Source organism: Nerophis lumbriciformis, linkage group LG28, assembly GCF_033978685.3.
Source record: "Nerophis lumbriciformis linkage group LG28, RoL_Nlum_v2.1, whole genome shotgun sequence".
In the NCBI taxonomy this organism is placed as follows: domain Eukaryota; kingdom Metazoa; phylum Chordata; class Actinopteri; order Syngnathiformes; family Syngnathidae; genus Nerophis; species Nerophis lumbriciformis.
In genome coordinates, this window is record NC_084575.2 from 12,188,160 (window position 1) to 12,202,344 (window position 14,185).

General features: G+C 42.5%; 1 protein-coding gene across 3 annotated transcripts in view; it reads left to right on the forward strand.

Annotated features, from left to right (window-relative positions):
• Window positions 1–12,260, forward strand: part of rbm6 (RNA binding motif protein 6) — a 31,280-nt gene extending 19,020 nt beyond the window's left edge. For 2 of the 3 annotated variants that reach the window (XM_061923613.1, XM_061923615.1), the window contains 6 exons: window positions 3,898–3,960; window positions 10,361–10,588; window positions 10,660–10,752; window positions 10,821–10,918; window positions 11,058–11,112; window positions 11,184–12,260. In XM_061923613.1, coding sequence (XP_061779597.1) covers window positions 3,898–3,960; window positions 10,361–10,588; window positions 10,660–10,752; window positions 10,821–10,918; window positions 11,058–11,112; window positions 11,184–11,279 — 633 coding nt within the window. In that variant the 3' untranslated portion in view covers window positions 11,280–12,260. The remainder of the gene's footprint in view (window positions 1–3,897; window positions 3,961–10,360; window positions 10,589–10,659; window positions 10,753–10,820; window positions 10,919–11,057; window positions 11,113–11,183) is intronic. The other variant, XM_061923614.1, reaches the window with a different exon arrangement.
• The last annotated feature ends 1,925 nt before the right edge of the window (window positions 12,261–14,185 follow it).

Below are 14,185 nucleotides of genomic sequence, written 5' to 3' on the forward strand. Positions count from 1 at the left end.
TTTGTCTGCTTTCGCACTTGTAATAACAATATAACTAAAACTTGGTTAATAGTCAAGTCACAAAATGTAAATGGAGTATTGTTGGCGCTTTTTGAATGGTTATTTATTGGACATTTATTTAATATTGAGAATGCATTAAAAAAAATCCAACTGTCCTCATGTTTTTCCGAATGATTGTGAACGATAGGAAAGATTCCAAAAAAGTGCAGTTTCCCTTCAAAACCCTACTGTGTGCATTTTACTAAACACATCATCAATAACATCATCACAAAATGCTTTTTTTTTTTTTAAAGAAGCTTGAGATTTGCTGCTATTTTCACGATCTCTTGTTTACTTAAAAAAATATTCTTCCTTTTTATCTGCACTTTGCTGACCCTTTTAATGCAACAATTTAACAATAAAAAGAATATAAGTGTGGAAGTCGCTTCCTATCCGTTCCACTATTATACACGGCACAGAAGCCAAGCTTGCAGTTTTTAACAATGTTTTAATGTCCATAGAATTTCTCACAGATTTCTCTCCAGCAGGACATGACTTTTCAGCCACCTCCGTATCCTATCCCCCTCCTGCTCTCGGCCGCTTACTGTTAAAGACAACAGATGATTAGATTAACACGTACCACCTGTGAAATCTAATCACCTGCCAGCTGTGTCTCGCCGTCAGCACATTCTCCGCCCCTATCCGATGGCGCTCGTCCTCAGCACCATAGACAGAGGCGGTGACCTTTGCTCCTGCAAGCGCACTGGCCACACCCTCCTCCACAATAAGAAATGTATATTATTATTATTATTATAATATTATTAAGTGGGAACTGATTGAATGTCCCACTCAAATCTCACTACCTATCTAGACTAACTACAATAAAAACCTCTCAGCACTCATGGTGATACAATAAAAGCATCAGACGTGGTGATGCAATAGAAGCATCGAACGTGGTGATACAATAGAAGCATCGAATGCGGTAATACAATACAAGCATCACTCAATACTCACAAGGATGCAAGGAACACATGCGGTATCACCACTAGTAGGGTGATACAAGCACCGGTGATGGTGGTATTCTCCATTCTGTGGTACTCCTCGATGTACATTACTAGAGGCTGTTCACAAGAATGACACAAGACAAGTTTTTCACAATAATTGTAAGCATGGGCGCCGTGTAGGGTTGGTACAGGATTCCTGGCAGCGCCCCTGCTTTAAAGAAAACTATTTAGGTGTATCTGTACAAGGAAACATTTTTCAAATTTAACTCTTGGTTTGATGTGAGCCCTCAGCACTTAATGTGAGATTCCAAACCCTCACAAACGACCAGGCGTATATGCTTTTGACTATTAAGAAAAACCCAACCTCTGACTGTGTCCCTCGAGACAGCTTTTCTTTACATGAAAAATATTGTCACATTCTAATCTTGTTACACCCTTATTAGTGACATGCAATAATTGTACAAAAACAATTATCAGCCAAAGAGTCATGGAAATTAAATTAAACTTGTTTTCCTTTGCTAAAATAAAATTTGTTTAAAGTGTTAATGGCCTTTTTTATTTTACTCTCATCATAAGCCACAAGCCAATTTAACAGAGTGCAAGTCACATGTTTGAGCTAAACTGAAATGTAAGTGGAGGTATCAGAAACCATGGTACTTGAAGTATAAAGTTTGAAAACTATTTACTTGGAGTAGGATGCACAATAAATATCGCACAGTTAATTATTGGAATTATATGTGGAATTGTGACATCATACCGAAAAATCCAATGACATTAAAAGTAGCCCAAAGAAAAAATTATCCAAAGAGGTGAGATTACCCATACTGTGCAGCAGGTAGATTAGGGTGAGTGAATCAAGCGCTCCTTTTCTCTTACTTGCCATGCTTTAAAGGGGAACTGCACTTTTTTGGAATTTTGCCTATTGTTCACAATCCTTATGAAAGACATGATGACGAATAGATTTTTTTAATGCATTCTATACCGTATTTTCCGCACTATAAGGCGCACCGGATTATTAGCCGCACCTTCTATGAATTACATATTTCATAATTTTGTCCACCAATAAGCCGCCCCGGACTATAAGCCGCGCCTACGCTGCGCTAAAGTGAATGTCAAAAAAACGCTGCGCTAAAGTGAATGTCAAAAAAACAGTCAGATAGTTCAGTCAAACTTTAATAATATATTGAAAACCAGCGTTCTAACAACTCTGTCCCAAAATGTACGCAAATGTGCAATCACAAACATAGTAAAATTCAAAATGGTGTAGAGCAATAAATAGCAACATAATGTTGCTCGAACGTTAATGTCACAACACACAAAATAAACATAGCGCTCACCTTCTGAAGTTATTCTTCATTCGTAAATCCTTCGAATTCTTCGTCTTCGGTGTCCGAATTGAAAAGTTGCGCAAGCGTGGGATCCAAAAATGGCCGGCTCCGCCTCGTCGAAGTCATCGGATTCAGTGTCGCTGTTGTTGTGCAGCAGTTCTGTGAATCCTGCCTTCCGGAAAGCTCGGACCACAGTTGTGACCGAAACTATCTGCCCAGGCATTTACGATCCACTGGCAGATGTTGGCGTATGTCGACCGGCGCTATCTGCCCGTCTTAGTGAAGGTGTGTTCGCCTTCGGAGCTGTGTGAAAAAAGCCACCCGGCCTCTTCGCGTAAACTTCCCTTAACCACTCGCTCATCTTTTCTTCATCCATCCATCCCTTCGAGTTAGCTTTTATGATGACGCCGGCTGGAAAGGTCTCTTTTGGCAAGGTCTTCCTTTTGAATATCATCATGGGTGGAAGTTAGCATGGCAAGCTAGAACCACAGTGAAGGATGACTTCTCATTCCCTGTGATGCGAATATTCACCGTACGTGCTCCCGTTCCACAGTGCGGTTCACAGGAATATCAGCTGTGAAATACGGTAGTAATCCGTGTGCGGATGGAGAGATTGCGTCTTTTTATGAACCGGATCGCTTAGTAGGAGCCATTTTGTGGTCTTTACAGATGTAAACAGGAAATGAAACGTACGGTGATATCCGCGCGTTTTTTCTTCTTCTTCCGGGGGCGGGTGAAGCGCTTCCTGTTCTATGGGGGCGGGTGCTTTCCTTGGCGGTTGCTTGCGTAGAAGAAGAAGCGCTTCCTGTTCTACCGGGAAAAAAGATGGCGGCTGTTTACCGAAGTTGCGAGACCGAAACTTTATGAAAATGAATCGTAATAAAGCGCACCGGGTTATAAGGCGCACTGTCAGCTTTTGAGAAAAATTGTGGTTTTTAGGTACGCCTTATAGTGCGGAAAATACGGTATATAAAATTAACGTTTATAAAAGCTTGCTTACAGTGGAGCCAATGGGAGGTCCTCTATTTCGCCCAAATAATCTGATAAATAACCATTCAAAAAGCACCAACAATACTCCTTTTACATTTTGTGACTTCAATTTTGACCAAGTATTAGTAATCTTGTTATTATAAGCGCTAATGCTGCAAAACTATGGAGAGCGGCGATGTGCACACTGACTACCGAGTGTGCCTATGTTTACATCGAGTGATCTGCTGTTTCCTCGCTTCCTTTCTCCATGTAAGTTTATTGTAGACCATAAATCATGCCTCTCTCCTGAAAAGTAGATGGCTTAAGATATACTTTGACAAGTTGGGACACTTTGACAGCCATTTAGGACCTCCAACTGGAGAGAAAGACACGAAAAGCGCCCCCCAAACAACGCCTCTTGTTCAAGAAGCTGCCCCAAATCCAGTCGCAAAGAAAGATGTGCACAAACTACATTTATATCTGAAGTTTAATAAATACTAGATGTAAATAAGTTCTTGAGAAGCAGGAAAGAGTCTGTATTGGCTTGATAAAAATTATCATGCATGCCTAATATCTATAGACTTTATTATAAAAATTGCATTGTTTTCCATCCACAGAATGCAGCTGGTGAAGATCTCTTTAAGAAACCTCTCACCCCACTGAAAAAAGAAAAGTCAAAGGTAAGCACTTCAATTTCCACAATGTCCATTTAATCTTTTTCTCAACTTAGTTTTTAATTTGCTACACACACGCTGAGCAGCATGAACATACTAATTTCAAATTATTTATCTTTATATGTTGTTATATTGTGATTATAATGTAGTTACACTACATCAAGAGCTGTACTTAGTATGTTTTTATTTGTTTGCTTGCATTTTTACTTTTAGGTTATAGATGGTTTAATAGTGACGGTGTTGTCAAACAAATGACTATAGATGAAAATAAGCTGTTTGCTAAATCTGGTCTACCCAGTGTGAATATTTTATTGTCCATAAACCAATAAAACAATGAGTTTTCTCGAAAATGGGGCCTGGAGACCATTCGCAGCCGACAGTTAATTATTTCAACGCCATGTTCTAAAAATTAAATATTACTAAAAATCAATATAAACCATAAAATGTGTAATAAAAGGGCTAACCGGTTAAATATAACAAAAAACAATTGAAGTGTTGACACTGATAACACAAAGGTGTAAAAAAAAAAAATCTAACTTAGTTACAAGATTTCAGTAAAAGTCGTTTTTTAAAATTTTTACCACATTTTAAAATACCCCAATAATGATAACCGTGATAAGAAATGTTCATACCCTGACATCCATACATTCAACAATACCATGATGATAATCGTGATCATTTTCGTCACAATAACTGTTATGCCTTGGCGAGAATGAGGACTCAGGTGCAGATGAGGGACAGTTGACACAGGCTTTATTTCAGCAGTTTCTTAGAACTCTCCTTAGACAGAGTGATTAAAGAAATGGCTACAAACTCTATACTTGATACACTTGAGTAAAAAAGGAAGCGTAGCACAGGGCGTTAAACAAGAAACGGAAAATCACTCCAGAGGGAGGAAAAAGGCAATAGCAAAATTCTACACTAATCTAATAACAAAAAACAACAATCTATGATTAGCTACACAAAAGGAAAATCGCTCATGAAGAGGAGACAAGAAGCTATAAACAGAAAGTACGCTACAAAGGGCTAAGAAAACTACAAATTAAAGCGCTCCAAGAGGAGGGAAAAAAGGAAGGCAAAGTACTATGAAATTAGCTAAAAAAAACTGACCAAAAAACTTTTGCAAATCAAAATCACTCTTCTTCAGAGGGTACAAAGAAATCAAGGAATAAGGCGAGGCAATACTTAACAACTTGGACAAGACTGTAGAAGATGGCTGGAGGTACACGACGAGACGATATACTCTGGCAACAAGACAGGGGAAGACGAGGGCTATATACACCCATGAGGGAGGGTGACACAGGTGGGCGCAATCAGGAAAGACATCAGACCAGTGACACAGGAGGAAGGGCAAGTGGCCTGAAATGAGAGGAAGATTAGACTTTCAACATAAAACAGGAAGTTCGCCAGACAACCCCAAAACAGGACTTCCCTCACCGCGGTGTGACAGTACCCCCCACCCTCTACGGCTGACACCCGATGGCCCAGGCTGTTCCGGGTGGTCTCTGTAGAAGTCCTTGATTAGAGTGGGGTCGACAATGTGGCGGAACGGAACCCACTGTCTCTCTTCGGGTCCGTATCCTTCCCAATCCACCAGGAATTGTCTGCCCCGGCCCCGGTTGCATACTGCCAACAAGCGTTTCACTTTGTAGACTGGTCCCCCGTCAATCACTTCGGGTGGGGGAGGGAACGTGTTGTTTGGGACCATGGTGCTTTCCTTGGCTGGTTTAACCTGACTGACGTGGAAGGTGGGATGGACGCGGGGGGATCGGGGCAGACGAAGCCGAACCGCTGCAGGTCCGACGTGCCCGGTGATTGGGAACGGACCTACAAAGCGTGGTGCCAGTTTCTTTGATGGGACCTTGAGACGTAGGTCCTTTGCTGCAAGCCAGACTCTCTGACCGGGCTGGTAGGCGGGCACAGGTCGTCTCTTGCGGTCTGCAGCTCTCTTCATCCGATCTCCTTGTCTGTTCAGTACCTGACAGGCGGCTGCCCAAATACGGCGACAATGTTGGACCATGGCATGGGCGGAGGGGACCGACACTTCCAACTCATTTTCCGGAAAGAGAGGGGGTTGGTACCCTAAGGCACAATGAAAGGGAGAGAGGCCGGTGGCGGGTGTAGGCAGCGAATTGTGCGCATACTCTACCAAGACCAGGTGTTTGCTTCATGTGGAGGGGTTCTGGCAGACCACGCACCGGAGGCCGGTTTTCAGCTGCTGGTTAAGTCGTTCGGTCTGGCCGTTGGCTTCTGGATGATATCCTGATGTCAGGCTGGCCTTGGCTCCAATGAGTCTGCAGAACTCCCCCCAGAACCGTGATACAAACAGAGCCCCCCGGTCTGAAACAATGTCCTTGGAGAATCCATGAACCCTGAACACATTAGTCATCATAATCTCCGCCGTCTCCTTGGCGGATGGTAATTTAGGCATAGCGATGAATCTGACCATTTTGGAGAATCTGTCGAAAACCGTGAGGACAGTGGTGTTACCTTGTGAGACCGGGAGCCTTGTGACGAAGTCCATAGAGATGTCTGACCACGGTTTGGAGGGGATGGGAAACGGCTGGAGAAGTCCCATGCGGGACTTGGAAGACGTCTTATTCCGGGCACAGACCGAACACGCCTCTACGTACTCCCGGACCTCCGTCTCCATGGCTGGCCACCAGAACCGCCGGGAGATCACAAACATAGTTCTTTTAAGTCCTGGATGACATGAAAGCAGCGAGGTGCGAGCCCAATGAATCACCCGGGAACGCAGCTCAGTGGGGACAAACAGCAGATTATCAGGGCATCCCCCTACTTTACCTCAGTTTCTATTGGCTAAGTTACCGCTCCTACCACACAGTTCAGTGGAAGGATGGTCTCAGGTTGCTTGGCCTCAAGCTCGGGGTCGAATAGTCGTGACAGGGCATCTGGCATGTAGGAGAGCGAAAAGGAAAAGCGGTTAAAGAAAAGCGCCCACCTGGCCTGGTGAGAGTTGAGTCTCTTAGCCTTCTTTATGTATGCAAGATTCTTGTGATCTGTCCAGACGATGAATGGGTGATCTGTCCAGACGATGAATGGGTGTTCGGCCCCCTCGAGCCAATGCCTCCATTCCTCTAAGGCGAGCTTCACCGCCGGCAACTCCCGATTGCCGACATCATAGTTTCTTTCTGCTCTGGACAGCTGCCGCGACAGAAAGGCACAGGGATGCATCTTCCCGTCCTGTTGAGTGCGTTGAGACAGGACCGCTTCAACTCCTTCTTTATAAGCGTCCACCTCCACGACGAACTGGCGCCGCGGGTCCGGAATGGTGAGGATGGGCGCTGAGGTGAAGCGGTGCTTGAGCATCTGGAAGGCCCTCTCTGCCTCTGGAGACCAGTGGAACCGCACCTGGGGGGAGTTAAGAACGTGGAGAGGAGCAGCTATTGCGCTGAAGCTTCTGACAAACCGCCTGGGATCCCTTGGTCGGACACGATATGACAAGATGGCCGCCCTCTCCACAGTAAAGACATCTCCCCTCCATCAGCCGCTTGCGTCGCTCCCCTGGGGTCAGTCGGGCTCTCCCCAGCTGCATGGGCTCCTCCTCCTGTTCAGTGCGGAGGTGAGGACGTAGCTCCGGGGGTGAACGCTGAGTGGTCGCCCAGCTAGGTACGAAAGGACGGGTGGTTCTTCTTGCCGCAGCCGGTCGTCCACCTCGCTGTCGTTTGAGCTGGGCTACTCGGTTGTCCGTCCTGATGGCGAGTGCGATGAGGGCATCTAGGTTGTCTGGTAGGTCCAGGGGAACGAGGAGGTCCTGAATGGAAGCTCCGAGTCCCTTCAGAAAGACGTCATCGAGAGCTGTGTCGTCCCACCCGCTTTCTGCTGCTAGCGTGCGGAAATGGATGGCGTAGTCGCACACAGAGCCGCTGCCCTGCTTTAAACTGCTTAGCTCTTGTGCCTTTTCTCTGCTGGAGGACATCGGGTCAAAAGTGACACAGGTGAGCACAATCAGGCAATCAGGTAAGACATCAGACCAGTGACACAGGAGGAAGGGCAAGTGGCCTGAAACGAGAGGAAAATTAGACTTTCAACATATAACAGGAAGTTTGCCAGACAACCCCAAATAGGACTTCCTTCACCGCGGTGTGACAATAACCGTGATATGGAATTTTCATATTGTTATATACTTATCCGTGAGGAACAGCGAAAGCTGCAGAGACCCTCTACTGCCCCAAAAGCTTACTTGTGTCACAACAGCTTCAAGAGTGCCACTGCAGGGCTGTACGGTGCGACAAATTTACTTGCAAATGTGCCTAAAAATAGACCGTGCGACTTGAAAAAAAACAAAATTGTCGCACACAGTGAATAGGTATTTCAACCTTTTCATCGCATTTTGTTCCTAAAATAAATCCATCCAAATTTGATCAAACTACAGTAAAATGTTCACCCATCTATATAGCATGTTTGAAGTAAACTCAAACCTTAACCAAATTGACAAGTGATTGATGGGGAGTGTCACTGATCACTCAGAGCTGTCCCTCCCTCCTGCGCCATGCACAGAGAGGGGCAGGGCTGCTCCTCCTAGCTCACACACTCAGTCTTCCAACTCGGAAGAAACAAGGTCTTATTCATCTAATTTTCTATTATGTTGTAGGGCTTCAAGAAGTAACTATTTTCAACGATTAGTCGACTAGTCGGATAATAAAGCGTACACATATTCACTGGCTCTAATTTAGCCTTCAGCTTTTGAATTCAGCTTGAGATATTTTTAGGTATGTGCTGACTATCAAAAAAGATGACTAATTCGTTGAAGAATATGTATTTATACTGTAACTATGCTGCTTTTTAGGCTGTAATAAACATTTTAATAACCATTAAAATGTTGTCCATTTAAAAGGAAGGACAGGAAAAGTGTCAAATACAAGTATGAAAGTATTTTTTTTATATATATATAAAAATAAAAAAAAAGGACAGTTAAAATAGCAATAACAAATGATAAAACAACTAAATTAACTTGCTGAAAAAGAAACAAGCAGAGTTGTTGATGATGTTTTAAAAAAAACTTCACACTGATATGTTGACATTTTTAGCGCTCCAATAGACTCAATGCATATAATTGTATCATTGATCATTTCTTAACATTTCAACTAATAGATTGTATGTTGAATCTTATGATACCAGTGCATTGGTGCCTAATGTTTTGTGCACAAGCTATTAACGTTGGTTATTGTGCCTTTCTTCATTGCATTGCAAATTGATGCTGCTTTAAGAAGTACTTGAATTATTTTAGACAAGGTTTAGCTGGCAGACTGGCTAAAATGATTTTTCACACAATTTCACAAGAATAGGAGGAAATATTCACATGTTTTCTGTACATGTACATGTTGATGCGAGTGGCGTTGCTGACTCGCAGTCGTCCAGGAAAAACACGAGTGATGACGTCACTTTAATGTAAACATTGTTGACAAATCGTTGCACCCCTAATGTGACGATCGATGTAGATGTTCACCAAGCAGGACCTCTGTTTTTGGGCTTAAGGTGACAAGGCTAACACGGCGGCAAATCTTGGTGCTATCTTCCCCGCCACAATCAAGTTGACCAACCTGATGCGCTTTATCTTAAACATCTTCCTTATCAATAACACATCTCCACATTGGTTAGACTTTGACGTGAGAAATGTCAAAAGTTGAGACATAGCATCGGAGTCGGCAGAGCTCTAAATGCTAAAAAGACTGCTATCAGCTATCAGCAGCTGTTTGGGCAATGTATTTTATCTTTGACAACAATAACACAGCTTAGATCAATGATGTGAAATGACAACATCAGCCGTGATAACACGGCTGATGGTCGTAGCTGTGACTGTCAAGTTGACCCCAATTTTTACAGGACATGGAAGCCCAGTTCTTACTTAGAGGAATCACCCAGGATATGTTGAAGTGTTTCCACATAGTGCTTTATTGTAGTGGCCGAGTGACAACCATAACGAGGATGCTACTAGTGAGTAGTGTAATCTACAGTAGAACACACTCATGGCTACTATGTTGGGTAAAAGGAGTGCAAAGGTGACTGTATAATTATTTTATGTTTAGAGGGCTCAAATTATGATAAAACATGTATTTAACATGCTCCAACTATAAAATCCATCAATTATATTTATTAATAATAAGCCCACATTGTGTAAATTAATTTCCCACGGTCATGTGAGGTACTAATTAACCAAAGAGGGACCTCTGTATATTGGACATAATGAATGTAAAAGTTACTTTTTTGGTGTTATTTCATGTCTAGAAGGCTTTTATCATGTTTAACATATATTTAGAAGGTTGTATTCTTTTTTTTACGCTCTAAGAAAATGTATAATTAATAATTTGCAGAAATTATTATGTTTGGAACCAATTAACAGCGATAAAGGAGGGTTTACTCTGTCTTTTTATTTCCTCTTCAGCTGCCAATCGGCTCCTTGGGAATGCTGGCGTCAGACTACGCTGCAGGAAGTGATGAAGAAGTGGAGGAGGACAAGGAGGACGTGGCAAAGAGCGACCAGGTCAAACCGTGTGAGGACAAGGAGGACAAGCTGACCGACTGGAAGAAGATGGCGTGTTTGCTGTGCAGGAGACAATTTCCTAACAAGGACGCTCTGATCCGCCATCAGCAGCTCTCTGACCTCCACAAAGTACGACAAGTCAACAGCAATATTCAACTATTTACCTGTGGAATATTCCTTCATGTTTGTTTGTCCCGCAGCAAAACTTGGAGATCCACCAGAAGATCAAGAAGTCCAAGAAGGAGTTAGAGGCCCTGGAGAACCAGGAAAAAGAAGTACGTCCAACGAAGAAAGTATGAATTCCTATTATTATGGATGTGAGCATGAAGACACTTTCTGAAGTCAAATGTTTTCCCCGCAGCTGAGCACCAGAGAAACTGTCAGGTCACCTGACCAGAAGAAGAGGAAAAATTACCAACAGCAGTCTCAGCATCAAAACACCTGGGCTGCAGGATCGAGGTAGGATAAACACGACCTTCATGTTGTGCAATCTGTCGCCACTTTGTCTCTTGCTTATTTCTTCTCCCCTCTGTCGAGATATAAAGTGCATTATAAATCAAACTAATCATTATTATTCTCTCCACCACTTTGTCGTCAGAGAGACCAGTAAAGTCAGTGAGCGACCAGGTTTAGGCTCAGAACCTCCTCCACCTGTGAGTTTCTTACTTCACATTGTTTACGTGACATCAGCAGATATTCCGATTGAATTCTTTGCCGTCCACAGCGCCGTCAGAAGAAAGAACACGCCGCTTGGGACCACGCCACCTACAAGCAAGCAGTTCGCAAAGCCATGTTTGCACGCTTCAAGGAATTGGAGTGAAGTTTGTTGCAATGGACAATACTTTTGTTTTATGTACTGTAAAAACCTAACACTCGCTGGACTTTTTTTATTTGACTTCCTCATTTTTGGTGTGCATTTTGTACAATTGGCACATTTTTACATAAAACACATGAACTGAACTTGTTGTGATTGTGTTGGAGAATCGAACTTCCAACAAGCGAGGAAAAAAAAGTCCTGAAGATGTTTCAGGTGAAGTTAAGTTCTTCTCTTTTTCTAAGCTCTCGTGCACTTGGTTGCGCATGTTGACTAGTATTTTTTTCCAGCCTTGGTCTGTCCTGGGTGAGATGTCAGCCTTGTTCCAGTGAAGTTTAGTTGCAAAGCATTCATAATGTGTCCAACTGGCAGTACACTCATTTGTCCACAAGGAGCAGCACCATCCTATTATTTAAACTAATAGAACTTGGTGCAGCAGTTCAGGAAAAGCCAACCACCGAACGTTAAACTGTTTTACTCATGTGCAACTCGTGCAATATTTGTTACATAATACAGTTACGTGCTAGTACAATTTAGGAGCACAGGTAATATTGAGAAGCAACTCACAAACATGGCAATTACTGTGCCAATGTAAGAAACATGTTTCCACAAAAACAACGTTACCATTTCTAGGTGTGTGGACACTTGATTAGGCACCCCTAATGGTTACAATATTGTTTATGCTGTGATTGTTGTTCTGCATTGCAGCTCACTGACGCCATGATGAGCATCCAGGTGTAAATAATATTGTATCATTTTATTACTGAATGTACAGTGAAGCAGTATGTAAAAAAAGTACTTTCTATGTTAAGGTAAACATTTGTCACTACTTTAACTCTTGAATATTGCTTTAAAGCTACACAAACACCAGACCTTTAAAAGAAAATATGGGAGACAAACAAAATATTTGTACAAATGTAATATGTTTAGGGCTGTCAAATGATTATTGTTTTTTAAATCAGATTATTAAACGTTTTGGAATTTGGATTAATCATGTTTAATTACAGGTAATTACTTGCATAAATAACATTTGCTGAAGACCCAGACAATTTTATCAGAACGTAATCCAGGAACGGTTGTTACCGTTTTAATTGAATGCATGTCATGAAATTGCACAAAACTATGTAGGAGTGAAATTTGCCTGCGAGCACACATTCTGAGTCTCCTCACCCATGTTTGTACCGACGTATGCATTGATATGATCACTGACTGTAAGGTAAAAGGCTTGTGCGGTCAGAATAGATTGCATGGTCAAGCTAAGAGTGTTAATCATTAATGCCATACGTTTTGTGATTAATCTCAAAAGTTAACTCATTAATTTTGACAGCCCTAATTATGATTCTTTAAAATTAAATCACATTTTTTTTAAATCCTTGTGAGTTTGCAGAAAGTACAGTCGTGGCCAAAAATATTGGCACCCCTGCATTTCTGATAGATAATGCTCCACTTCTCCCAGACAATTGTTGAAATTACAAATGCTTTGGTATTCACATGTTTCTTTCTTTTGTTTGCATTGGAACAACAACCAAAAAAGCCAACTCTGATATGTTACACAGATCTCCAAAAATGGACTGGACAGAATGATTGGCACCCTCAACTTAATAATTGGTAGCAAACCCTTTGGAGAAGATAACTGAAATCAATCGCTTCCTGTAACCATCAATGAGTTTCTTACACCTTGCTACTGGAATTTTGGACCACTCTTCTTTTGCAAACGGCTTAAGGTATCTCAGATTTGAAGGGTGCCTTCTCCCAACTGCTGTTTTTAGATCTCTCCACAGATGTTCTATAGGATTTAGATCTGGACTCATTGATGGCCACTTCAGAACTCTCCAGCGCTTTGTCTTAAGCCATTTTTGTGTGCTTTTTGAAGTATGAATTGGGTCGTTGTCCTGCTGGAAGACCCATGACCTCTGACGGAGACCCAGCTTTCTGACACTGGGCCCTACATTATGCCACAAAATTATTTGATAACGTTGCTTAGATGGCAACATACAAACCTGTATATACCTTTCAGCATTAATGGTGCCTTCACAGATGTGTAAGTTACCCATGCCTTGGGCACTAATACACCCCCATACCATAACAGATGCTGGCTTTTCAACTTTGCACCTAGAACAGTGGTTCTTAACCTGGGTTCGGTGAGTCGGCCTCAGGGGTTCGGCGGAGGTCAAGACACACCCGACTCATCGTGTAAATAAAAACTTCTCCCTATCGCCGTATTATGAATACCCCCAAACAATGTTCCCTCTAATTTTCCATCTGATTCGCAGGTGTGTAATTTGTTGTGAGTTAATGCACTGTGTTGGTTTTGTTCTTTGAACACGATGTTCATGCACGGTTCATTTTGTGCACCACTAAAAAAAACATAGCACTTTGTCTTGAATTTGAGGAAAAAAAACATTTTATTTTTCACTAAAGAAGGGTTCGGTGAATGCGCATATGAAACTGGTAGGGTTCGGTACCTCAAACAAGGTTAAGAATCACTGGCTTAGAACAATCCGGATGGTTCTTTTCCTCTTCGATCCAGAGGACACAACGTCCACAGTTTCCAAAAACAATTTGAAATGTGGACTCGTCAGACTACAGAACACTTTTACACTTTGCATCAGTCCATCTTAGATGAGCTCGGGCCCAGCGAAGCCGGCGGCGTGTCTTGGTGTTGTTGATAAATGGCTTTCGCTTTGCATAGTGGAGTTTAAACTTTCACTTACAGATGTAGCGACAAACTGTAGTTACTGACAGTGGTTTTCTGAAGTGTTCCTGAGCCCATGTGGTGATATCCTTTACACATTGATGTCAGTTTTTGATGCAGTACCGCCTGAGGGATCCAAGGTCACGGGCATTCAATGTTACGTGCAGTGATTTCTCCAGATTCTCTGAACCCTTTGATGATATTACGGACCGTAGAT